The sequence below is a fragment of the Onychostruthus taczanowskii genome, unplaced genomic scaffold (assembly GCF_017590055.1).
Source record: "Onychostruthus taczanowskii isolate IOZ18803 unplaced genomic scaffold, ASM1759005v1 scaffold32, whole genome shotgun sequence".
In the NCBI taxonomy this organism is placed as follows: Eukaryota; Metazoa; Chordata; class Aves; order Passeriformes; family Passeridae; genus Onychostruthus; species Onychostruthus taczanowskii.
This window is the reverse complement of record NW_024500572.1, coordinates 2,859,963-2,886,457: the sequence shown is the minus strand read 5'-3', so window position 1 is coordinate 2,886,457 and position 26,495 is coordinate 2,859,963. Positions and strand designations below refer to the sequence as shown.

General features: G+C 45.0%; 1 protein-coding gene across 8 annotated transcripts in view; it reads left to right on the top strand.

The window, feature by feature from the left end:
• The window catches only part of KDM2B (lysine demethylase 2B), a 106,529-nt gene that overhangs the window by 62,466 nt on the left and 17,568 nt on the right, over window positions 1-26,495 (top strand). For all 8 annotated transcript variants that reach the window (XM_041410471.1, XM_041410464.1, XM_041410466.1 and 5 more), the window contains one exon: window positions 5,310-5,396. In XM_041410471.1, the coding sequence (XP_041266405.1) occupies window positions 5,310-5,396 (87 nt within the window). The remainder of the gene's footprint in view (window positions 1-5,309; window positions 5,397-26,495) is intronic.

Sequence of the window (26,495 nt, the reverse complement as noted above, 5' to 3'; positions counted from 1 at the left end):
GCTGTAACCATAAGGATGTAACCCAACATCTGGATACTGATGGTTCCCTGCTGGTTAAAGAGCCCATGACCACATCTAAACATCAGCAGGATTGTTTCCCCTGGAATCACCTCTGGATGTTGGGCCAGTCTGTGACTGATTAGCCAGAGTAAGGCTTTTTAAAAACCATGTAAACTCAAACATCTTCTTGAACAGTGTCTAAAGAAGTGCTAAAGAACTTTCTCATCCATCTTTTTTACAGTATTGACCCACATATAAGGCAGCCCTCAGTCTTCAGAGACTGGGAGCCAGTATGGCAGAGTAAATTAATTAAAGCCCATGCAGTCAGCTTCCTCCATAACTCCCTGGGGTTTCACAATCCACTTCCCAGGTGCTCTGAAGGAATGGGGGCAGTTAGGGGCAGTTGAGTGCATTGCCTCCCAGGTCAGGGGGCAGTCCAGGATTCCAGCACAGGCCTTCTCTTTGTTCATCAGCAGATTGTCACAGGCAGCCAGTGACAAGGTGTGACCCATTCCCATCTACTTCTGAGACCCTGGGTGCAAGAGCCATCCCTCCTTTCTGCCACTGTGCTCCTTGGTGTGGTAGAGAGCAGTGCAGTGGAGTGCAATGTCCTCAGACATGAGGTTTGTTTTATTCAGTTTATTCACTTCAAAAAAAAAAAAGAAAAATCAAACCCAAGTGTGTGAGTGTGTTTAGAGCTTTTACCTTCAAAGGATGGGGCGTGCTGAGGGAGGAGTTGCCAAGTGACAGATTTTAGTCCTCTGAGCATGCTCCAGCATAATGGTCCTTGCAGGATCCAGGGTTCCCTGGTGTGAGGATGCAGCTGTTCCACCCTTGCTGTTCCATCACGTTCTGATGTTCAGCCCCTTAGCTGGACAGGGTGAATGAATTTTCCCTTGAGATTCCCAAGGATCTCCACCCACTGCTCCACACATAATGGATGAGCTGTTGTTACCACAGGGAACTGGGGTGCAAAGAGATTAAGATAAAAGTAATTTTGGGTACTGGCCTTATGTGCCAGGACAGTTAGTGTATTTAACAATGATATGTGCAAAATATGATTTTAATTATATTGAAACAGTCATGGCTTAACATTTCTGCAGAGCAGGAGTTCTGATCTTTAACATCCAGATCCCAAGCCAGGCATGAGGAAGAGCAGGAGCACACAACTCATGACACCCTGTGGAATATTGACTTAAAGATTTGCCCTGTACCACATAAAGACATAATGGCAGAGGAAGAAATACAGTCCATTTTCCAGAAGGGTATTTATCTCTTTGACCACTGAATCATGTTCTTTGCTACAAGTTTTCCAACCTGTACAGATAATAACGTGGGGGGTTTGCTGATAGCATCAGCAGTGGAGTGAGCAGAGGCCTGGCCCCTTTACCTCACCCTGATGAGTACCCAGAGCACATTCAGTCAGCTGTGTGACTGAATGGAGGCAGGAATCCTGCAGGAGCTGTATGACCCATGCTGTGACTGTATTTGGCTGTGTTAACAAGGTTTATTTCATGGGCAACCCAACTTTCAGGCAAGTGATGTATTAATAATGCTTCCTATTAGAAGTACCCTTTTAGTGCACCCATTTGAGAGTTATTTTTAACAAATGCATAGCAAGAACATGCTCTGACAAAGTCTGAAAGCTCTTGCTCTGCTGGGAAAGTCTTAAACAAGTTTCTTCCTGAAGCAAATAAATCAGTGTTTATTCTAGCACTTTTATTTCTTAATGAAATACACTCAGGAACTTTTTTTTGTATGACATTCAAGTCTGTCTTTGTGCTTTAGGAAGATAATTAATGTTTTCAGAAAACAGGATATGGATAGTTAAACTGGAGAAAGGAAACCATTTTATTCAGTGATGTGAAGTTTCACAGAACTAATCGGGGTAGCTCACAAAGAATCCATGCTTTCCCAGCTGAGCAAGAGCAAGGTAAAGGATGGGTGACTGGATTACTGCTCTTAGTGGTAAACACAACCACAGCTATTTACAGCTATTTAATGTCAAGTAGGTGAGACTTTCTGAAGTAAAGTAATTTATTTTCCTTACCAGAAGGGAGACTGAAAACTAAACTAAGCCTGTGTAAATTCCTTACACATCATCTGAGCTCCAAACTAAGTGTGCCTGTCTGGTGGGGACACAGCAATCCAGAAGTGCCAACTGCTGCCTCTGCAGATTGAGCACCCATTTATCACCGTGATCGATGGAGTGCAGCAGCACAAGGGAGGCTTATTTGCAGAGTGGAACAGGCCTCACTTGGAGAGCAGGTCAGTTCTTCCCTCAGCCCAAACAGGGAATTAAATCCCTGGTGGTTGCAGCAGTGCTGGGGTGGGCTTATGCATGAAGAAGAGGTCACCACTGCACTCCTTGGTGTAGGATGCACTCCACGTCACAGGACAGGTGAAGCTGAGCAGACCTTGGATTGTGGCACTGCAGCCCACACACATTAAACCCACTGCCAGGGATTCCCACCTGTGTGCAGCCTCTGATTTCTGCACATAACATTTCTGTGTGGTACCAGAGGATGGTAATTCCTCTGCTGCTCTTGGGGAACAGGATTGTGAGATCTGCCTCTTACTAATGCTACAGACCTTGCCCACTTCAAAGCAAAAACACTGCCATTCTTCAGAAGGGCCAGTGGAAGTCCATTAGAGCAGAAGAAACTCGGTTTGAAGAACAGAGGTTGTCAAATATCTGCAGCTCCTTGGCAGCAGGAGAAGATTCTTGTGCAAGACAGATGATATCTACTGAAATATGTTCTTACTTTTTCTTGCCAAGAAATCTTACCCCCTTCCCATTCTGATGACAGAAAAAAACCTCCCTCTACTGAATGCATTTCAGGGGAGTCATTCCTTGCTGTGCTTTTGAAATTAATGGCTAAGCTGAATTCTTATACAGTTAATCAGCTTCTTCCCTTCATACCTGCTGTTGTCACCACAGCCCTCAAGTGTAATGAATCGAGCCACCTTGTGCTGGAAGAGCATCACGTTGTTCCTCTAACTGGAGCCCCATGGCTTTTCTTTATCTTCTTTTTTCTTGTTTTTAGGCAGGTGAACAAAACCCTGCCTCCCCCAGCCCGTTGTGAGCTGACACTTGACGCTCCAGTCAGCGCAACTGTGGCTGTGCTGTGCTCTGTGCAGACAGCCGTTGTTTTCAGCTGCCTCAGATGATAAGCTGCCATAGTTTTGCATTTCTCCTTGGATAATATTTTCACGTGATACATATGATAACAAGAAACCTTCATTACCTTGCCAAGTTCTTGGAATATACTGTGCTTTCCATTGAACTCCAAGTCTCTGACAGTCGTTAGTGGAAATGTTAAGATTTTCTGTCTTACAGGCTTTCAAACCTAAGAGTAGCAAAGTAAAAAGGGATTAATTTGTCCTTTGTTTATGGCTCTCAAGCTGCCTCCTTGTTCTGGAGAATTTTGGCTTTGCGATGAGAATACAAAAGAGCTCTCAGTTTTAGGATTGAACTTTCAGAATGTGGTCACAGCTCAGTTAATGCAGTGATCTCTCTCCAAATGAAAAGGACATGAGAAAAGAGGTGCTCCTCAGCTTGGCCACGAGTTAATTTGCCAATGATTAAAACTTGCTGGGTGTTGCACTGGAAGAGCAGGTACAATACAGACTCTGCATCACAGCCAGGCTGGGGCAAGCTGGGTTTTACTGCTCAGCTTTACAAACCCCTGAGTGCAGCCACAGCACCAGGCTGATGAAACTGGGCTTGTACTGGTATCGCTTATTTTGGTCCCTGGTGCTGCTTTCAGCCTAAGCAGCATCACCAACAGCCTTGCTGGGGTGCTGCTGTCTGCAGGAGCAGCTCTGTGCTGGGGCTGTGCTGCCTGCTGGTAACAGCTCTCATTTCAGCACAGGCTGGGGAATTGGGCTCAGTGTGACAGGTTGTCTGAGCTCCAGGGAGAGAGTCAGCCCCAGGGACACTCATCCACACTCAGGCTCCTGGGAACTGGAACGTGCCATCACACTCTGGGCTTTAGTTGGATGATTACAGATGAATTCCAAGTGCACTCCCTATTAAAACAATTACTGTATTTTAAGCTCTTTTTGTATAGTGTGTGAAATTACTAATTACTAGAGTGCACTGGGGACTGACAGAGCCTGCTGCCTGTTGTTGGCTAATTAAGCTTTTTTAATATACTTGGGAACAGCACTGCTGAACTTCATTGTCTGGGGTCATCTCCTAAATATTCTGTTGAAGTAATTTCCAACCTGGAGTTCTCCTTTGTTCTATTGGAGCTTTTTTTTTTGGTCTTTAACCTGTTGGTGCTGATTTGGCCTTCAGTTTTCAGCAGCACAGCAGAATCCTCCTTCTGACTCCTTTTTTTTTTTTTTTTTTTTTGTTTTCATTTCTTCCTTTTCAGCCACCTGAACTCCAAAATGAAGAGCTTTGTAGCTAAATTAGTGAGCATGCAGGGAGTCACGGGAGGCGAGCGTGGCCTATTCCCAGCTGCACCACGGAGTGTTTTACCACCTCTGTGCTGAGTTACTGGTCATGGGAGTGATTCACAGTGGTGGAAGCTGTGTCAGCCTGTGCAACCCACTCATGAAATTTCTAGAACAGTGCATCAAAGAAAAGGGCTTGGTGGGGGTGGAAGGGAGGGGAGACCAGTCTTTTTCCCTTAATGCTGTCCGTAGTCAGATCCTTTCCTAGCAAACACTCAGGAACCTGAATGCCTCAGCTGGTCACATAAAGGGAGCTGGATTCCTGCAGCTCTGTCCTGCCCATCATGGGGGGAGGAAGGGCAGTGGGAATGATGGTGCTCTTGGATTGCCATTTGCAAAAAGATTAAATGTTCCAGAGTATATTTTTATTCTTGACTTACCTGAATGATCAGGCATCTGAGGATTGCTCCAGACTACACACCTGCTGCCCTGTGATGGCTGAAATAACAGGGGCAGAGCCTCACTGCTTCTCAGGCCTTCTCTAGCCTTGATTAGGAGAGAAGGGGTCAGTTGTGGGGTCAGCTGGGATTTAATGACCTGGATTTGAGGGAGAGAGGTGACAGTGGTAAGACACTGATCTTGGACACACCAATATTAAAGAATTCTGTAACATTTGAGGTGATTGATGGCTGATTTTGCTGTCTGTTTTGCAAGAAGTTTCACATCTTGGATGTTAATGACTGGTGCTAGAGTTTCAGTGGGAATTGGAAGTTTGGAAGCAAGAGTAACTTGCAGAGATCTTGTCCCTGTGCCATGAGAGCAGAGTATTCTCTTCTGTAGGTCTCTGCACTCTTGAGTTGGAGAAATGTTTCTCTGGTTAATAAAGGCCTTTTCATTTGCAACAGAACATACTAAAGGAACATGCTGATGATGACCAAAATCTTGCCATTTCGGGTGTCCCTGTGGTCAGCTGGCCCAAGAAGACCACAAAGGTAATGAGACACAATTACTTACTACCCATTGTTGTGCCTGGTCTGGTGTTTATTTATCTATAATCTGACAAAGTGCTGTGTATTATCTGTTGGCAGCTGCTAGCATTTTTAACACAAAATGTTACTTTTAATGGTTTTATGATTAAGACTTGAAACAAAACAAGAAATTGCCTTAGTAGGGAGAAATCAGAGTTTCCATTTAAAAGGAATTTGAGCCTTACTTACCAGTATAAAACTTTGATATGTCTAAATCGTTTACTAATTATGGTTAAATCTAAAAATTTTGATGCATTTTGTGTAAAATTAAATGATGTGTAAATGCTACAAATCAGTCACTTAGGGAACACTCTCGTCTGAACAAGGAGATGGTTTTTCTCTTACACTATCAGACTTCCTGAGTGCTCTGTACATGTGCCACTGTAGCTTTGAAGCGTTGTTTTCTGTCCTTATATCCTAATTTTTCCTCCTATACATGGGAGTAATTCTTTTCACTTTGCAGGAGAACCATGAGGTTTGCTTCGTTAAGGCTGATAAAGAGTTTGAAATAATTAACGAAAGAACAATGTCAAAAGGCTGGTTGTTATTTATAACAGTGGTATGTTTACCACACTGCAGTTATTCAGCATGCTGTAAAAGCAGCTTTGCTTATTTAGAAGATGTCTCATCGCTTCTATTTTTACTTTCATTTTTCACTGAATTAGTTTTGTAATCCATTATTTCTTTAGAAATGCTGAAAGGGTCGGTCAGCTTAAATCAGGCTTTGATCTGAAAATCTGTCGTTATCCCTGCAGATACCTTTCAAATAATTACCAGGGAAGACAATTCACTCAGTTCTCACTTTTTGTGCTGGTGAGCATGGTGTGGCACGTGTAGCCATGAGAATTTGCTGTTTGCAGGGGGGAAGTAGGAGACCATAAACATGGAACTGCCAGAGGAGAGTGGGGCAGGATGAGCACATCACGTTCCTTCTTGGTCTCTTTTTGGGCTTCAGCTCAGCACATTTCACAGGAATTGGGTCTTGTTAAATACATATTTTCCTTTTAGCTTATAATAAATCCATGGGAATATGCTCTGTGTTACAACAGTGGAAAACCTTGAGAAACAGGTGTGGGATTCTCCACTCTGGTTTTATGGCTGCTGCTCATTCCATGGTCAGGTATATTTTAGACATTGAATAAAGCAAAATCTCTGTGACCAGAGAAAAGGTGGTGTGGGAAACATGTAAGATAAAACTGAGGAACAACTGACTCCCTTTTGAGCTTGTGAGAGAAGGGAGGATCTGAGTGCTTTGAGGCTTTTATAAGCTTTGGCATTTGTTAATGTTCTTGTTCACTTTATTTTGGAACCTTGATAAATGCTTCATTTCTTCTATTTTATTTCTGTGTATTGGCAATGTAACTGCAACTGTAAAGGATTTGTAATTTTTATGACTTAAATCTCACCCTTTTTTGCAAAATCCATCTTGCTGTCTGCAAGGGATTTTTTTTCAGGTGTTTATTTTCCTTCTGCCTTTCTGAAAGCAAAAACATTCAGGAGGCATCATTCCCACTGGTATGACAATATCAAACATATCAGTTAATAACAAACACAAGGAAAACTTTCACAGAAAGTCAGACTTGAAGTCTGGAAATAAACAAAAATTGATAACAGAAAAAAAATGCTTTCACCATTCTCTTAATATTTGCTTTGCTTAATCTGTGATCAGTTTCTGTTGTGTCTTATGTCTTAGTTCAAAGGTACACTTGCAGATAGGGCTGCACATTTCCCAAGAGAAATCTGTTGTTGTGCTTCTAATGGGCAAATGTCCTTGTCATCTTCCATGTTGCAGCTATTTCCCTTCCTGGGAACAGAGGCCAAGCCAGCAGGCTGGGAAGAGACATCTTAGAGCTGAGCCTTTGAGTTCCAAACTAAAATCTGTGGGAAAGACAATATAGGGGAGATTTGTCTAAAAGCAGTTTTAGTAGTTAAGCTTGGTTTTTTCTCCTTTGTTCCCTGTAAGCCCTGATAATGAAATAGAAGATTTTACAGAGAAGAAAAACCCTTAGGGAGGGGGAAACTCCCTTGGAAAATGGATTGTAGCTGGTGGAGCAAGTCTCCATGGCCAGAAGATTCCACAAATGTCGAGCACCAGGCAGGGGAGTAAAACCTACCAGTAATTTTGCTTTCTGCACTCTTGTAGTTTTTATAGGAGAAATGGCAGATATTTCCCAGTGCTCTCCTGAGATCCTTGTGTTCAGAGGGAGCAGGAGATCCAGTGCAGCACAGTACCTCCTAATGTGGAGCTGCAGGAGACATTTTAGTTGCTATCAGCTTCCAGGGACAGGAGGATTGTCTGATTCCAAGCCATGAAGGAAAAGAAGGGAACTGAAATCCAGAAAGATGAAGCAGTACATGGAACAGAGTACATCTCTCTTGCTTTCTCCCGAGAGAAGGCTCCAGAAGAGATTTAGAAAGACAAGAGCAGCAGATGGAGAAGGAAGAATAAAGCCAGCATTAAATGCCAAAACATTTCAAAGAAAATGGAAATTACTGTAAAGAAAGGAGGGGAAGAGACTAGAAATGGCAAGAGAGCAGGATTAGGAGAGAAGCAAGTACTGAAAAGGGATGGAGTGGGAAAAGCAAAGGGCAGAGGGAGAGAACCCTGATTAAAGTCAGGGAATGTCTGTGTAAGCAACCCAAGTTGGGGAAGGTCGAGCTTGGTTACATTGACTTGTTTTGAAAGGATGTGCCTTTGGTAACCTGAATGATTTTCGAAGCAGCAAATAATAATTCCCTTTAAAACAGAGTCACTTTCTTTCACGTGTTGTGAGTGTGATGTGAGCAGCATGCACAGAGCTGCAGAATGGCTCTTGAAGCCTGTGACATGCTGGGGTTTAAGGAAGAAAAATGTTCATTCACTTCAGATCCCACTTCAGAGAGGAGGAGTAGTGGGCAGGACATTTCACCAGGTACAGGGAAGTGTGTCCGTCCGTGTGTCCTGGCCCCGCAGCGGTGCCTCGCTCTGTCCACCTTTTCCAAAACATTTGGGGCTGCCACTCACACTGCAGCTCCCTGACTAAGAGAGTGGTTCTCTGGGAAAGGAAACAGAAGAAATGATCAGCAATGGTTTAGTGAATAGATGGAGTAAGTGGGTGACACTGGATGATCTTGTGGTTAATGCACAAAATGGGAGGCCGGGGTCTGCGCCTGTTCCCAGCTCTGCTGCAGCACCTTGTGTCGTGTGAGGTGAATGGCACATTCCTGCTCCCTGAGCTTGTCCTGGTGGAGATGGGGCTTCCCAGCTGGGAGGCTGGGAGGTGAAATTAATGGTTATAGAGATCTCTTGCATCTTCAGTGGAAAGTTCTGTAGTAAAATGTAGGAACCATTATTGTTTTGTAATAAGAGAGATGGAGTGTGATTCATAAACACCTCTTCAGATCATGTTTACTCATCTTTATGGAGCTATTTTGAGTTGCTTGTACTTCTTATAATTTATTGATAGTTATTTAGCACAATAATTACTCTCCTTTAGGCACCTTTTTTTTTTTCCCCTTTAGAAACTATTTCAGAAGAAGCAAGAACCTTTTTCTTTTAGCTGTACAGTAAGAGACAACAGTCCAGTGCCAGTGGTCTTAGGATATGTACAACAATCCTAATTTAGGCCTGTTGAAGGAATCAGGAGTGTGGGACTGAGTGGATATTTGAAACCTGCTTGTCCTGCTGCCTGACAGTTTCTGTACCTTCAGGCAGGACATTTCCCACTGGCTGCCGGCGCGGATGCAGCTGTGGATGTGCAGCCCCCATCCTGTTCCTGTGCCTGGGGCTCTGCAGCACTGGCCTGTCCTCACTTGGTGCAGGGCTCAGTGTTTCTGGGGGGTTGCAGTCATGGATCATTAAGGTTGCAAAAACCTCCAGGATCATCAAGTCCACCCTTTGACCAAATCCTGCTGTGCCATGTGTCTGAATGGAAGAGCTCCGTAGGGCACACTGCCTTCAAGTGCTGGGTTCTTCAGCAACTAAAGAGGAGCAAGGAATCATCCCAACTAACTTCTACACCATCCCTGGGACAGGAACTTTTGGGTGGTGTGAACAGAGCCTAAACCTGATTTTCCACTGTGGCAACTCACAGCTGGTCACTGGAGTAGGAAGGTGGTGCCTTCCAAGCCCAGTCTCAAAACCCATTGAGCTACTCAGTCCTGCAGTACCAGAGTTCCCATTTATCTGCACAGGAATTAGGGATAGTATTTTATTTAAGGAGCTCAGAATATGGCTTGAGCAGAAACCACATTTTTCAAACCATTTCCTATTTCTGGAAGAAAACAGTCAACTCCAGCACCATGTAATTACACTCTGTGGCAGTGCCTTCTGTTTTTATCGTGATAAAGATCTTTAGTTGTCTATGAAGAGCAGCTATAAAGAACTAAAATATGTTTGGACTCTCTTGTTCTGTGAAGAGTTAGAAATGCAGACTGGGAGCTGGATTCTCATCTCTCTTACCTGGCACAAAACTAAAGCCACTGCATTTGCAATGAGAGCGAGTGTACAAATATATTTAGGTCTGGCTGTGAGCAGGAGATGGAGCTGTAATTTTCAGGAGCTGGTTAACAGTGCTGCAATATGTGGCTGTTTCTCTGATGCCTGTTCATACTCTTTCTCCATGTAGTTTTTACCTGTTGATTTTAAAAGAAGATAGCTGAGAAGTCTAATAAGGAAATGGTAATATTCCTATTTAATGGAATACTATTAATTAGTAAAGGCCACAAACTGAAACTTTTATTGGATTATTGGTTTTTTAAAACACCAGTGTCCCTGCAGTTGGCAGTGCAAATATTATTCATAGCTCTGTATCAGGGCATGAGAACCAGGAAGAAAAAATTATCATTGGAAAAAAAAAAAGGAAGGCACCTCTCAGGCTGTTTTTTTTGGATTGGTCACAGGTGGGCATCACATTGAAAGGGGCCTTTTGGGATGGCAGCATCTGATTTCTGTCATGAGTGAGTTCTGTCTTATGGAAGTTCAGTTTGTACCCCATTATTTTTATTAGCCTTTTTGCAGAATTCTGCAGACACATCCATGGATCTGAAAAAGATATGAACTAATCTGTGAGAGGCAGAGCAAAAGGCTGATTCCTGAGGCTGAGGAAAGTCATGTTCCACCAGCCCACAGTCCTTGTAGCACTGTCCTGTTCCTGGTGGTGCTAAAGGACTCATAGGAACAAAGCAGAAATACAGAGATTCCCTTTGCTTATCTTCCCTGTTAAGATGGAAGATTATATCTTCATCTTTTCTGCTTAGTTTTCCCTAGTAGAATTTTTTTTTTCCTCTGTGAATTTACCTAATAATTTGTGGAACCTGTTGATCTTTTTGATCTCCTCAGCATCCTGTGCCAGTGTCCCCTGCGGTTTAATAAAGCTCTGTGTAGATAAGTACTTCCTTATGTTGTTTCAGATCTGTCCTTTAATATCATAAATACACTTCATGCCTCCTGTATCATGCATTCTGAGAAATTTGAATGAGGTCTCTGTTCATCTCTGCTGTCAAGGATTTTTTTATTTCCCATTACTGTATTTCAGTATTTTTCCTCTATTCCCAAGCTGAAAATCACAAGTCAGTTCAGTCTTTTCTCGTATAAAAACCATACATTTGAGACTTTTTTTTTTTTTTTTGACTCTGTTCTAGTTCCATTATAGGTAGTTTTGAGGTGAGGGTGAATGTGGGACTCCACAGCCACATATATTCAAGATGTGATGTTGGGGAGCAGAGACTGGCAGGACACGCCTGGTTCAGCATGGCCCAGCAGAGTTGAAGGGGGAGGTGATTGTTGTTGGACTTCAGGGAGTATAATCATCAGGGCAGGAAAAGAGTTACTGAAGCTAATGGACAATGTTGGCATGGGAAGAAGTGAATATAAACATCCCATAAATAGAATTAGGCTGGAAGTAAGATTTCAGATCATTGTTCACAGTCTGAACCAAAGAGCACACCAGAAGAACAGTGGACAGCTGTGATGAAAAGGGTGGTAGATTTTTTAGAATGAACCTATATTTTAAATAATAAAATTCAATGGGGATTAGCCACCATCTCCAGATCTGGACCCCATAGATGCTCCTATGTACTTCCATACGTCTGCCACCATTTCCAGCAAGGAAACTTCTCCCCTCTTTCTGGTGTTTCACCTTAAAAGTGCTGGGAAGAGAAGAAAATCTACCAGTTTTTAATAACAGAGCTCCTTTAATTATGGATTCAATTTTATGTGACATTATGCATTGGATCAAAGCTAAGAGATAGTAAGTAAATGGACTGAGAATCAGTGGACACAATAAATTCGATTGTATGCAAAAATTAGGGGGTAAAGCTTAAAATGGAGTGTTTTGATTAACTTGAAACCAGTGTGATTTTTCAGAAGCGTTGAGCATTGTTTTATATCAGGCTTTCTTTCAGTTCAGGGGGAGAGGTGTGAGGTGGACAAAGAACATTCCTGAAAACCTTTGAATAAGTGCTTCCAGTTTTTACTTGCTTGCTTACTAAGAATTCCTGCCATAGCTATCGTTGGGCCAGCTCCACCCAGAGAAGCAGGAGCAGTGAGGGACTCGTTACAGCAATTAGTGTTTTAACCAGAGTGGTGTCTGAAACAGATCTGAGCACGTAGAAATGGCACAACATCAAACCAGCATCAGCTTCAGGAGCCTGCCCGGGGCTACCACCAGGAAAGCAACATTCCATGTAGCAGCAGTGGGAAAACTCTGCCAGATTCCCTAAGACAGGCCATTCCATGGAGATCTACTCAGGGAACTTCCTGTGGGAATACAAATGTATTAGAAAGCACATGCTGATAATTAAAAACAAGCACTTAAGAATTAAAGTAAAAATCAAGCGTATCTGGTGTTAGAAAAAGCTTGGAAAGGATAAAAAAAGATAAAGGTAGATAAGACAGCAAAACAATCCTGTGTAAATTGTGTGATGTATTTACTGGTTGAGATTCTGGGTAAGTTGTTGTATGGTGTATTTTTCTGGTTGAGATTCAAATAAGTTTTCCATCAGTCATTCCAAGTGGTGCAGGAGCAAAAAAGAGATTTAAACTGTCACATTTCATTCTTGCCAGGCACCAGCTTAAAGGTGTTTGAAATGATCCCACACAGCAGAGCCTGAACTCTGTTTGGTGTCAACAACAATTTTAAATGCCAGTAGTCTACAAGGAGATTTGCATATACAAATATGTGTGTATTGTGAATCCTTTTTGTTGATAAAAAGTCCTGATTATAAAGTTCATAATCTACTGCAAATCAGGCATTTCTTCGTAGTTATCAGATGCTAATAATTACTTTTCTCCTAGAAAATAACACAAGTACAAAAGAAAATGAGGATTTAAATCAATTTAAATTTGTTTTTCTCTTTACTGATTTAAATTGTGATTGGAATCAGTGATTTAAATAATTTTGAATAATTCGTGTTCTTTTACACTGTAGGATAGTAGATACCATGTGGTAGGAGACAGCTGAAATATATTCAAGAAAAATACCCAGTTCTGGCTCTTGACAAATCTATTAAGACACAAAACAACATAGTTGATGTTGGGGGAATATTTTTTTAGGGGACTTCCCACAGTAGCTGTACACATATGAAACTAAGGCCTTCCCCTGCTAAGTACACTTGGAGGCAGGAAAAAAACCTGATGCACCAGAACCAAAGATTTCTCGGGGTACAGTGCAAAGGAGTGAAAGCTGTTGAAGCTCCTGGGAGTTCCTGTCAAGCCTCTGCTTTCCCAGGGCAGTGCTGCCCAGGAAGGCAGCTCCTTGCCTGACCTGTTTATTTTTCTGAGTGCTGTTTCAGTCTCTTACACACATCAGTCCTCAGACAAACTCATTTGTGCAGACCTGAGCAGTTCCAGGGTCTGGTGGATGTGGATCCTACCTAAGGTGCCAAGATGGTTCCGAAGGTCCCTTCCAACCCACCCCACTCCGTGACTCTCCAAAAGAGCTTCACTCCTATTGCCTCAGTATTTTCTAACACCTTTGCCTGGTGACTTGACAGATTATTTCTCACCTCAAGAGGCTGTACTTGAAATATTGTGTCCCTTCAGGGAGTAATTATAAATAGCAAGGACTTGAATGAGCACCTTCTTAATCTTCCATCTTTGACTTAATATTTTCACTTCTTATCAACTCTCAGCCACTTGCTTTGAAATCTGACCAATGCCTTTGTGTGATTAATACACCAAACAGGTAAATTAGAGCCATTTTGACTCTGACTAGAAATCTAAATGGATTGGGAAAAAAAATGAACAGACATCTCTGTTTTCCAACTGTTGTGCTCCAGGTATCATGCAAGAAGATTTATGTATTCCTCCCCATTGTCATTCTTCTACCACAGACACGAATATTCAGTAATATGAATTTTTCCCAACTATGCCTTGACTACCATTTTTCAAGACAGAAGCTTTCTCTTTATTTCATGACAGTATAAGTGCTGATGAAATCTACTGTAGTCTTAAGACCTTTTCCTTAGATAGTCTATGTGAAATGAGTTGACAGATCTCAGATTTTATCATCAGGAGCCTGGCTTATGTTTATTGCTGAGCTGGCCAACAGAGGCTAAGGTTTGAACCTGGTTTAAGACTTCCAACATCCTTTTGCTCTCCACCACCTCGACATCAAAACAATCCAAGCTTTGAGTACGCATCTGGAAGTTGATAGTTTTGTTTCTGGATTGAAGCACATTGGCAGAGCAGTGGGAAAGGCGTTTGTCATTCCACAGCACAGGCCGTGCAATTATGGACATTAATCCTGTGTGCACTTTTCAGAACAAAATTGAATTGTATGTTCTGTCCCCAAGAAGATGGCTTCCTCTTAGTTCCACAGCACATTGAAATTAAAGTCTGCTGAGAATATAAATGAGGGCTTGTTTCAACTTCAGGACTTTCCTGCGGGCACCAGTGGACCAGATAGAAGAGGGACAGCAATGTTCTCCTTTTTGAAAATAACAAATACAACAAAATACATGGGTACATTCCAATAAAAGCTGCGAGTCTTAGCCTGGTGTAGTTTAGTTTTACTCCTGGATGTTACCCCACAAATCCAAGTCAAGTTTGTAGGTGATGACAATGAGCAATGAGCCCTCATAGGCAAACAGCACTTGAGCTTTTCCTTTGCTTACCATGTGTTTGGGTTTGGTCTCTGGATTTTCAGGCTGCTGCCCACACGTTGGACACAGCTGACTCTCCCAGCGTTCTGTGCTGTGTCAGAGCACACTGAGCCTCTTGCAGGAAAGCAGGTTTCCTATTCCGGTTAATCCACTCTTTCACATCTATTTGCATGTTCCTCCACAGCATGGCAGTCACTGCTTATCTTCTTAGGAACCTCCTTCACTCGTTTTTGCTTTTACTGACAGAACATGGCTCTTGGAGACACAAACTGAGCTGTGGAAATGCTTTGTGCCATAAAGCTCTGTGGAAGAAGGAAGCATGGCAGGATTTCCCTCATTTCCTAGTGGATAGTCCCAGTCATGTCATGGCTCTTCCTGCAGAGAAGAGTCTGTCTTGTGTGATAGATGAGGACCCTGTTTCACCATTCTACAGTCTTACTCATTACTTCTTTAAGATGTCACAGTGTTTTGGGAGGGTTGTTCTGTTTTAAGACTTATGAGTGAGGAGTTCCTGTCAGCAGGGTTTGCTGGGCTCTTGTTTGGGTGCTGCTCCTCTGCTGCAGTGGCCCAGGCTGTGTCCTCCAGGAGGTGTTTGTACAGCCCTTGCTGCCTTTGGATCTCCTGGAACAGTGCTGGACACTGGTTAGGGAAGTACGAGCAGTAGCATTGCATGGAGGCAGCAGTCAATATTATTTCATCTTGCTCTACTTTATTTGATTTAAAGTTGATCAATCAGACTCTATTGAAAAGATGGTGACAGATACTCAGTGCATCTGATGACAGCTCTTATGTCATAGTTCAGATGAAGTAGATGGGAAGTAGTAAGATTGTGGATATTTAGGCTGTCAGACTGTCACTGCTAGTGTTGAGAATACAACTGAAATATTGGTTAAAACTCTTGAGAAAAGTGTCATGAAATTTGCTCAGGCCCAACAGTTAAGATCATATTTCATGTGAATGGACTCTTACACCAAAACAATGAACCTTAGAAAGCTACTAGGTAACTCTTTTATTCTGATACAGGTCAATAATTGTGATTCATAAACATCTCAGTGGGTTTCCTTTTCAAAAATGTATGTGCTGGCCTACAGAAAGCAGCAGCAGCTCAAATCACATCTTTTTTTCAAGGACTTGCATATCAACCAACTTGAGATCGAATTGTTTCTATGTAAATATTTTTTTCTAATACCAGCTAAATATAATACTCTGTAAAGGTGCATAAAAAGTTTCAAGGGAAGGTTAAATCAAAAGTGTGTTTGTGCCACATAAAAAACTTTATTTTGCTTCATTATTGAGCATCATAAACTCTAGTGTGTAATAGGAAAACACAGATCCTGTTCAGCAGCAGCTGCAATCTGTTGGTACAGGAGATGCTCAGGAGTGAGTGAGTACAGCACAGGGGTTGTAGTCGTCCTCCCCCAGCTTGGTTTTACTACTTAAGGATATTTGCATGAGAATAAAATCTGGTTCTTTGGCACTCATCTGCTCCTGCTGTTTATTCTTCGCTTGAGGTTATTGTCTCAGTTTGTGACAACATAATTGGTTTCTGTGGAGAAGATTATGATATTGATGAGACTTATATATGACTTCAGGTGAGGTGCAATCAAAGCAACAGTTCAAAATAGAAGGTGCTGTCTGTTTTCATGCAGTTTTCACTGTGGCTCATTCAGCAGCGTAATTAAGGATGTTATTTATTACTGAACTGTATCACACCAAGCTGGAGTATGGACACAGTTCTGCCACTGCAGGCAGGACTGGGGTCACTGCTGCTTATTTTGTGTTCTAAACTGTTGTAAACTCCACCAGGCTGGGCAACTAGACACTGTTCACACAAGGGTTGCTCACTCTTTGTTGTAATTTAGTGTTCTCTAGTGCAGACAAGCTGAAAGAATTGAGCTTGGAAAATGGTCTCTTAGTAGTTCCTTCTGTGTATTAAATATTCCTTTGAATGGTTAGCTGCTCTTGTACAGGATAAGTTTTTTTTGAGAGCAATTATAATCAGAAATAATTATTTCATTGTGTTGTTTCCCCCTTGCTAATTCCCAATTTGCTATCTTATATCATACCCTAGCTCTTTTTTTTTTAAACACCATCTCAGCAAAGTTTACTTAGCGTTTGGAAATCATTCCAAGATCTTGGCGTGTGTGAGCTGTGTGTCCTAACTCGGGCTCTGTAATTAGAGCTCACTTGTCACTTGTGGTGCTGCAAGGCGATGCTGTGGCTTACACTGGGAAGGAACCTGCTGCAGCCAGGAGAGGCCAATGCCAACATCAGGAGTGCTGGAATGCGTTACAGATTGAGAGGAGTAGGATGATCTCTGTCATGATTTAATTTGCTGTGAATGACATTTCGCCGTGGTGTGACTGGTGGATTGTCCTTGGGGGATGTCACAAGTTATTTTTTTCTCCCCTCTGGATTACGGAGCCAAAAGGCCGGAGGGACAGACAAGTGTGAGCCAGGTTACAGGGAGCCTTGCAGGGAACTGGGCTAGTGGAGACTTGGTCTGCCCACGGGCAGGTGTGGGACCAGGCGTTTTCCTTCCGGATGTCATCTGTCCTCCTGCTGCTGCTGCTGCTGCAGCCCAGGTGTGTTATGGCACCACACACACGGCTGGAGCCACGTCCTTGCTCGTGCTTGAAAACATTGTAGGCCTGTCATGAGATGCATTCCCCCCTTCCTCTCTCCTCCAGAAAACATTGGATTCTGATACTACCTTGTGATTCTGAAAGCCAAGGCCTTAGGCACATGCCTTTCATGCCTCAGCTTTCGTCTAGCTCCTGCTCCCGGTTGTGTAGGAGCACAATGGGGGAAGAGAGAAACCTGAGGAGACAGAGGAGACAGGCTGAGCACATCCCATCGCCTTCTGGGAGCCCCTTCATGTGTTGTAACACATGTTACTCATGTGTTGTGAGTAAAAGCTTTGCTCCCAGCACGGTGGATGAGCAGGATGGGGAGAACACCGTCACCTACCCATCATTTGAGTTTGAGTTGGCAAGAGGACAGGAATACAGCACTCAATGGATATTTAATGTACTGAAAATAAGGAAGGGGAGTAAATACACAATTCACGTGGCTTTATCAGCAGTTGCCCGTAAATATGTGTTTAAAGTTTGACTGTGTTTTGTTACTTAAACTTGAGGGACCAGGCTCGGTGTGGATCCTGGTGTCACAAGGGCTGTGTTGCTGCTTGCTCCCATGCCAGCTCTTGCCTGTTGCTGCCTCTTCTGCACTACCCAAAGCAGTTGTGCCATGTGGTAATTCAGATCAGGGAACTGAGCTGAAACTAGTTTGGCAAAATCCTGATGCGAGGACCATTAGATGTGCTTCTTTATGGCTTCTTGGTTGCTCAGCACATGCAAATATTTAATCTCATGTTTAATTCTGTGTTGTGGGCGTAGGAGCCGGAGGCAAAATCCTAACAACTTGAGTGAAATCGGGATTTCCCCTGAAAGCAGGCCCATAAATCCAATGGGAAATTTAAATCTCCGGCACTTAAATACAGGCCTGTGACCCTCAAGTTCTGGAGGGCAAAGGCAGTGTCCATGTGGAGGTGCTGGCCCTGGGACCTTTGGATCCAGAACAGGTCCCCAACTGACCGATGTGTTACTTGTCACACTGCTGGGAGGGTATTTCATTGTGAAACCCCAGCAGCGGGGCAGGATGATCAGAGCACGGCTAGAAATGGTTCCTTGGGAGCAAGTCAAAGAGGGGGTTGCCTGCACAAGGAGCAGCGTGAGGCCAGATGCGAGCAGCTCCACCAGCCGGGTCGCCTCGTCTTATCCCAGCGCTGGTTCTGCCGCTTGCAATCTGGAAGTTTGCTGGGTGCCTTCCTCCTGCCGAGGGATGGAGGTCCCCGCTGCCGGCCCGCCCCGCGCCGCGGGAGGGGAGCGGGCAGGTAGCGCGGAGCAGGGTGTGTGTGTGTGTCTGTGCGCGTCTCCTTTGTCTGAGCAGCCCGAGCAGCGCCGAGCGCCCCGCGGGCGGCCGCGCATCCTCCCCGCCCAGCGCCGCTCGGCACACCCGAGCCTCGGCCCGCCCCCGCCGGCCCTCGGCACATCGCGGGGCTCATTACCGGCGGGGGACTAATTGCCGGCCGGGCGGCCGAGCCCCCCGTCCCCGGCCGCGCCGTGTGCGGGGGGCGGCCGCGGTGCCCCGGCCGCGCGGTGCCCGCTGTCCCCGCAGGCCGGCGGTGTGGAAGCGGCCCGCGATTGGCCGTGCCGGCAGGGCCAGCCCCTTCCTGGCTGCCTGGCATGAATATGCACGGCCCCCCTTCCTCCTCCTCCTCCTCCTGCATGTGTGTGTGTGTGTGCGGGGAGCGGGGCTCCGCCAGCAGCGCCGCTCCAGCCATGTCAGCTCGGCTCCGCCTGGGCCCACCATGAGCCATGGCCATGTCTGCGAGCGCCGACGAGGAGGACTACGAGTCGGAGCCGGAGCCCGAGCCGGGGCCGGGGCCCGAGCTGGGGCCGGAGCAGGTCCGGGGCGGGCGGCGAAGTTTGCAGCGGGAAGGGAGGGGAGGAGGCCGGGCCGGGCAGCGCCGCGCCGGCCGCGGGGACGGGAACAATGTGGGGTCGGGAGCGGCCCCGGGGCAGCGCCGCCCGCCGGGGCCGGCCCGGGGCGCTCGGCCTCGCCCGCCGCGGGCGCCCCGGGCACCGCGAGTTCGGCACCTCCCAGGGCCCCGAACGCGCCGCGAGCGGGTGGTTGTTGCCTCTCGGGGGCTGCCCTGTCCGCGGCAGAATTGTTATTTTTTTTCCTATTAAGATTCCTCAAATAGCTGAGAGGGCTGCGGGACTTGGGGGAGAGTCTGATGCTGAGCCTGGCTACCTTGTCTTCGTTTGATTTATAGCCAAAGCCTCCTTTCCATTCCCAGGGACGAGGGATGTAGAAGAAAGAGAAGGATGTGTGCCGGAATGAAAAGAGAACTTTTATTAATACTTGCAGGGTTTATTCTCTGAAGGCTTTTTTTTTTTTTTTTTCCTGTGGGGGAAGGAGAATAAACTTCTTGAATTTATGAAGTAATCTGTGAAAAATAATCCAGAACATATGTTCTAGATTGCGTATTTTACTCTCTAAGAACTGCCTAAGCAATTAAAAATGCACCAGGAATAGTATTAAACATGTGTATGTAATTTAAACATAAACTTGATAGTTTTGTTCTTAACTCGAGGTGTTTTGCTCTTAAAAATAGCCTGATATTTTCTTTTTAAAGACATGTTTCTACATAGTCCAGGTGTTGAGACTATCTTCTAAAACCCATCTTGTTTTGAAGAACTTTACCTTGTTTTGGTTCAGAAACGTGCATAGAAAACGGGGTTGAAGAAGAGTTTGGGGTGGTGGTGTGCCTTGGGTGCTCCCCAGGGATGGCAGACCTGATGCAGAAACCTGGGGGGACACAACGTGCTGCACTGGCCTGGTGCAGTGTCAGTCCAAGAACCTAAGCTGAGGTTTACATGAGTAACTTTATTAAGCCTTTGCCTAATTCTGAGGTTTATGTGAATGTGCAGGCCTGTGCTGCTTTTGAGTTCACTGCTGTGCTCCCAGACATAGCAGTTAAAATGTCCCAGTCCTCTTCTTTTCTTAAATTTTTTCTCCTGCCAGGCCTTTTCCATTTGTGTTTGTGTCTTGGTGCAATCACTGCACACTTTTTAAAAAGAGCTAATGGTTGGGAGAGTAGATTGGTCTCAGCTGTATTGTACCAGCTGTGAAATTGTTGCTTGGAGGTGCTGGTTCTTGCTGGATGAATCTGGAAAGTTGGTTATGTTCTGGGATTCTTCAACTCTTCTAAAACCTGAGGCTTTCATGGCGTTTTTGTATCTTAGAACTTTAAAACAAAAATTAGTGCAAGACGGGAAATTTTTCTTTTGGAGTTTCTTAAGAAACTTTGTCTGGTCCTAAACTATAACGCAGTGACCTATGTACCAAAGACCTGTGGAATGTTTTCCTTTCTGTTCAGAACTGTTCCAGTGCTAAAACACCTCATGTAGTTGCAGCTGTATTTTCATACAGGCCTGCTTTAATGTCTGCTTACCCTATTTTTCTACACGGTTCATGTCAAATCAATATTATGCTGCTTTTTCTACTGTGATAGCCCTTGTATGTAACAGGTGCTTCACCTCTAAAGGTGCAGTTGAACAGCACGATTTCAATACTCGGGTAGAAACCACAGGTTTTGTCACTTTTTATGCTGACTTTCATTCCTCTTTCCCTGGTCTGTGTCTAAGCTAAGAAGGCAAAAAGACTGTGGGGTTTTTTATCACAGAGCACACAGGATTTACTGCACTTGTGGTAGTTGCCAGCAGTGCTGGGGGCTTGGAAGCGCGTGGGTGCTGGGGCTGTGTCCTGTGTCATGGGCAGCACCTGCCCAGCCCACCAGCTTGCTGTGTTGCTCCTGGTGTGAAGAATTTCGATTTCTGACTGTGTGTAAACAGAGGAAACTGCACCTGGCTGGGGCAGGGAGATTTGTCCCAAAGCAGGAGTAAAAAAAGCTGTGTTGTGCCCCGAGTCTGGAATTTACTGGGGTCTTTGTTTTAAGAGCTCCTACTTTTGATGAAGCTTATCTCCCAAAGCATATTTTTGCCTATGTATCTTATTCCATCCTCCAGGCCTAACTTCTGCCTCCTCACCACCAGAGGAAAATAAACAGGGGCACTGACATTGGCACTGATGTGCCAGTTTATCACACCCTAAACAACATTGCTATGTTGGCAGAAAAGCTGCTGGAGTGTCATTAACACCCAGATGAACCTGCAAAGTATAAACTTTTATTTTCTTTCTATTTTCTTACGGGAAATGAGCCTGATTCAGTAGTGGAGTTCTGTGTGGTCACCTGGAAGGGTCACTAGGAACTACTTTGGTTGTGGCAGAAGAGGATTTTGTAGGTATGAAGTGGAGGAGATGGTGGCAGTAAACATCTGGAGAGGATTAATGCTGAGTTGGGATAGCTGGGATTGAAAAAGTTCCAGTGCCTTCCCTTTCCCTTCGATGCTCCTGCTTAATGAGGGACCTTGGAGTTGAAGGACACCTCCACCCCAGCAGGAGTGTGTTCTGAAGGAGGGTGATGTAACTGTAAACACTCACTGTGAGAGGAAAACAGCTCTCCTAGAGTTTGCATGTGCAGATTTTTGGGTAGATAGGCTGTAGTCAGAAGTGGTCCGTGGTGTTGGCTTGTGCTCTTCAGTTAATACAACTTTTAAGGATGTTACTGGCATCAGTGGGATTTTTTGCTCTCTTAATCTAGCTTCTTCCTTGGCCCCACTGCATTCCTGCAGTTACATCATCCTGTCCTTCCTTCTTCCTCTGAGTTCTTCCTTTGAGAAGGGTTTCTGTTAATTGCTAAACACACGTAAGGGTTTAATACGGAAGAACTGTTGACTTGGTTGTGATTATTCCCGTGCTCCTCAATGAAGTGGTGGAATCTATGGAAGAGTTAAAAATACATGTGGATGTGGCACTTGGGGACGTGGTTTGGTGAACATGGCAGTGCTGTGTTCATGGTTGGACTCAAGGATCTTTGAGGTCTTTCCAGCCTTAACAGTTCTGTGATTGTGCAGTGCAAGTGTAACAGGCAGACCCCCCCAGGCAGCCAAGGCCAGTACCCATATTTTGGGGTAAATGCAGGGTTACCTGGTCTGCACCACTGCTGGGATTTGTCAATTTAGGTTTCTAGTGGGAGCACCAGAATACCCTGCATAAGGAGGCTGGGAGAGGAGTGTGGCACTGGAGCAGGAGGGGACAGTGCTGCTCACTGCCCTGAGCAGCATGCATTAGTCTTGTCCTCCAGAACTTGCACCCTGTTTGGATGGAAAAATGCACCTCTGGTGCAGTGGGAAAGGACAGAGACCTAACAGACCAGGAGCCTTTGCTGTGCCACCCTGTGGTGTCTCCAGTGCCCAGTATTGCCCATGACCCATCCCCTTTAGGGTGATGTTTTAGGTGACAGCAGTTATGAACTGTGGGTTAATGCATGTAACTTCTGTAAAAAAATGTTTACTCTCTAACGTTTATTTGTCAGACCTTCTAAAGAAACAAGTGGTAGTTAGATTTGGCTATTCTAATTCTGTTAAAACAATTGCACTGGGATGCAGTGCCACATAAAGCTCTAAGCTCAGAACTGGCACCTGGCAAGTCCTGGATTCTCATCTTTGGGCGCTGTTGTGGTTGTGTGGATGTGGTCAAACTACAGTAAATGAGAATAATCAGAATTTGTCTGTGTGTTACAGAAGGAAATCACCATTTCCTTGCAAATGCAGGGGGTATATTTGTGTGGCACAGCACCTTGAAGCAGTGAACACTGCACACAAAAGGTCTTATCTGGGGGAGATGTACACAGTGGATACTACATGAGCTGTTCAGACTGTACTTGGTTGAAGTGCTTCAGGGTCTTGCTGACCTGCCCCCTGAGAAGCCCTTCAGAACAGCCCCACACGTCTCTGGGTTTTTGTTGGAGATGTTGAGTCTGAAATAATGGTTTGGTGCTGCTGGCAGCAGTTTAAAGCAGGTCACTGGAGCTGAGTGGTGGAATAAGAGCTGTGCCCAGGTAAAGGCCACTGGCAGAAGAGCTTGTTTCTAGGCTGCAGGCTTAGTCAGCCTTGCTTTGAGAACCAGGACCTCCCTCCTTCTGGTCTTGGTCACGGGGTCAGCTGATCTTCCTTTCTAGGGTGGAGGAGTTTGTGTGTGAAGTTGCCTGGTGACATCTCTGGCAGATCCCAGTGGTGTTGGGACAGCAGCTGGGGAACATCAGCACCTCTTTAATGGTGCATTTAATGGCTGATAGCTCTTGCAGTGTTTTCTCCAAAGCTTTGTGTTCATGGTATTTTTTGTTTGTCTGAGGTCTTTTGAGTTGTTCTTTGTAATTGTGAAGGTTAGAAATTTGCTGCTGTAAACATCAGGATTATGTTGCTGTTGCAGTAAGAGTTGTGCTCTGGGCAGAGGCCATTCCTTAATGCCTCTGGTCCTTCTGACTCTGGTTGGTGGTTTAGTGACAGCTGGGCAGGGCTGGGACACGTGGAAGTGTGCTCAGGTACCTGTAAGTAGGCAGTGGAAACTGCCAGCAGCCACATGTTTGTCCATAACCAGGATAAACTCATGTTCTGAGTAGAGGCTTCCAGGTAGCTCATTTCCTAGGGGTGGTTTAGAATTGTGAGTGTTGCACCTGAGCGTATTCCCAGATCTGCACAGTCATGTTGAGAGACTTCAACTACTGGTGACCACCCCACCCAGTCCCCTAATTGCTGTCCAACAGGAGTGTGTTGAATTTGGTGGGGTCTGTAGGAGGCCAGCACTTCAGAAAATCACCGCGTTTCCTGTTGGAGGGGTGGGCATGTTTAAGCACTGTGGTGTAGGAGGGTGAGCCCAACTTCTTGACTTGTAAATGGTTTTGTAATGCATAGGATAGTACATGTGATGGCCCACGTTCACCCCCAGTGCCCAGGTGCTGTGTCTGCTCTGAGAACAGGAACAAGTTACCTTTGTGTGTCATAGCATTAATATGGAGAGCACCAAAAAAATCCCACAAAAGAAAAAGAACGCCAAACAGAAAAAACCCAAACAAAATGAACAACCGAGCATGGTGTCCTGTGCAAGCCCACCAGCTTTCTAGGTTTCAGTGTAATAGAGATGTGGATTTAAGATATTAATCCTAATACATTTCAGCAGCTGCTTGCTCTGCCTTTGTTGAGAGCTTGCAGAGTGGCTGTCACCACTTCAGCATCCCCCTGTCTCTCTTTTGAAGACTTGCTGTGGCCATAGAAGTTAGGAGCACAGTTCTTGTGGAGATGTTGGAGAGCACAGTGGCTGGTGATGGTATTTTGGGCAGGCTCTGTCTGAGCTCCCTGGCTTCTGTTGTAAGGTTTAAGGGGGGGGGAAAAATCTTCAATCTTTGTTTCCTTGACAGTTCTCAGAGACAGCTGTGGGGGGCTTCGGAGTCATCAGGTCCAGGCTGTGCTTGAGGGCTGCATCTCCTTGGGAAAGGAGATGGTGGAGTCCCCTCCACAGGAGTCAGATTGTGTCACCCCAATGGGTGTGACCCAGTCCTGAGCCTCAGGCCGTGGAGCTGCTGTTTGCTGGCCACCCAGTGTAAGGAGTGCTGCCATCCCCTGCCATGTGCTCATTATTTGCAAGACAAATCCATGGAGTTGTGCTGGGAGGGTGGCAAGTGGCAGTACAGAGATGGGGACAGGAACTTTGAAGGAGATTTTACCCAGTCTCATTACCAGGCCTGGTATGTTGTAAAACTGCAGTCTGAGCTGGAAATCCTGCAGCATCTCCTCACTAACATCGACCTGGAATTTATCTGGCTGGCTGCCATGTGCTAAATAAACCCCAAGCCATGTTGGAGGCTCCTTCTACCCCCTTGAATCCCGGGCCAGATTTTCTTCTGTGGAGGTTTTTAAGCGACCACTTTTGGAGCCCCTTGAAACTAGATACGAATGGGAATTCCTTCAAGGCCTCTCCAGCCTTGCTGGCTGCGACATCCTGGAGTGAAAACGTGGCTTGGATTGAGGATTGGTTGGTTGGTAAATTGGTACAAACCCAGCTAGTACAATTTGCTAATGAGCAGTGAAGAGGTTTGGGTAGGCAAGAAATGTTCCATACTGTGAGATGGAGGTCTGCACCTCTGCTGTGTTCTGGTGGTGTCTGGAAGAAAATCTGAGTTGTGTGGTATGGTCTGACTTCAGGCTTGTTCTTGTACTTTCACCTTCCTGCTTTTGTGGGTTTTTTTAGGATTCTCAAATTCTGTGTTCAAGCGATGCCTTTTATCACTTGTCTTTGCAGTGTCCTGGCACTTAAAACTGTTGTCCTCAGAATTAGTACTTGGCTCGTATCACTGGCAGAAGCAGGAGTTGTCTTTCAGCTGGAAAAGTACAGAGTTTGATTTTTCCTTGAAAGCATTTAAAAACAGCATTCTCACGGTATCATAGCTGTTGTTTGCCTCAAACTTAATCATGTTGCTTCCCAGTAGGAAGGAGTCAGGTGCTCACACAGAATCTTCCATGTGCTGTTGTCCAAGGGAGCTGCCAAGGTTGTTGTGCATGTTTTGGTTTAACTTGTTCCCGCTGCTATCCAGCCTTTGGTTCGTGTCTCGCCTCCCTTCCTAGCTGAAGGAGACTCTAATAGAATGGAGGAGTGATTCATGCTGAGGAAGAAAATTATCTCTTATCTAGGTTGCCTCTAAGCCAGTCCTGCCAGAGCCGACTTTATCCTTGAGAGGCTGGAAAGTTGGTCTAGAAGGTAAATATTTATTCTTTAGAGTGTCTGACATTGATCTGAAATCCAGGCGGCTGCTGCGGTTGCCGATGGGAAGGAAGCTGTGCTCGTCCGCGTTCACACAGCGCGGTGAGGTTCAGCCTGCGCGCGGAACAAAATCTGTTCTGGAGGAGTGGAATTAAAAACTTTGCAGAAATCTCTGCAACCTCATGGACTGAGTAGTGTTTTCTCCCACCTCAGATAGTCAGTCTGTAGGAGAGAAAACTTAAGGGGTCTAGCTCCTGACTTCTTTGCTCTTCCAGCACAAATTCCTGGGTTGGAGTCTGTTAAAATATCAGCACTTCTCTGCAGCTTTGAGAAAGTCACTGGAGCTTTGCTAAGTCAGCTGGGAGAAAGATCAAATACACTGCAGTGTGGCTTCTCTTCAGGGTTGTACAGCAGGACACTTGGGGAAGCTTTTGTACAACCAAGTGCAATGTTTGCAGATCTTTTCATTTAAAAACTCTGGTGGAATTTCTGCATGGCTCCTTACAGCCAAGCTGCCCCTGCCTTGGTGATTGCCCAGAATTCAACAGGAACAGAAAGTGAAACTGGGTGGTCTGTTGGTCATATGCTGAGATGTGCAGAAAATGGAAGAGTTGTATAAATGCTAAACCAAATGAACTTTGCGGTCCTGTTATTATCATCTTTATGGAGAAAGCTGTCAGGGGTCAGTATGAGCCAAGCCAATTCTTGCATAATTAGCTCCATACAATTACATGGTATTTAGTGATGTCTGGC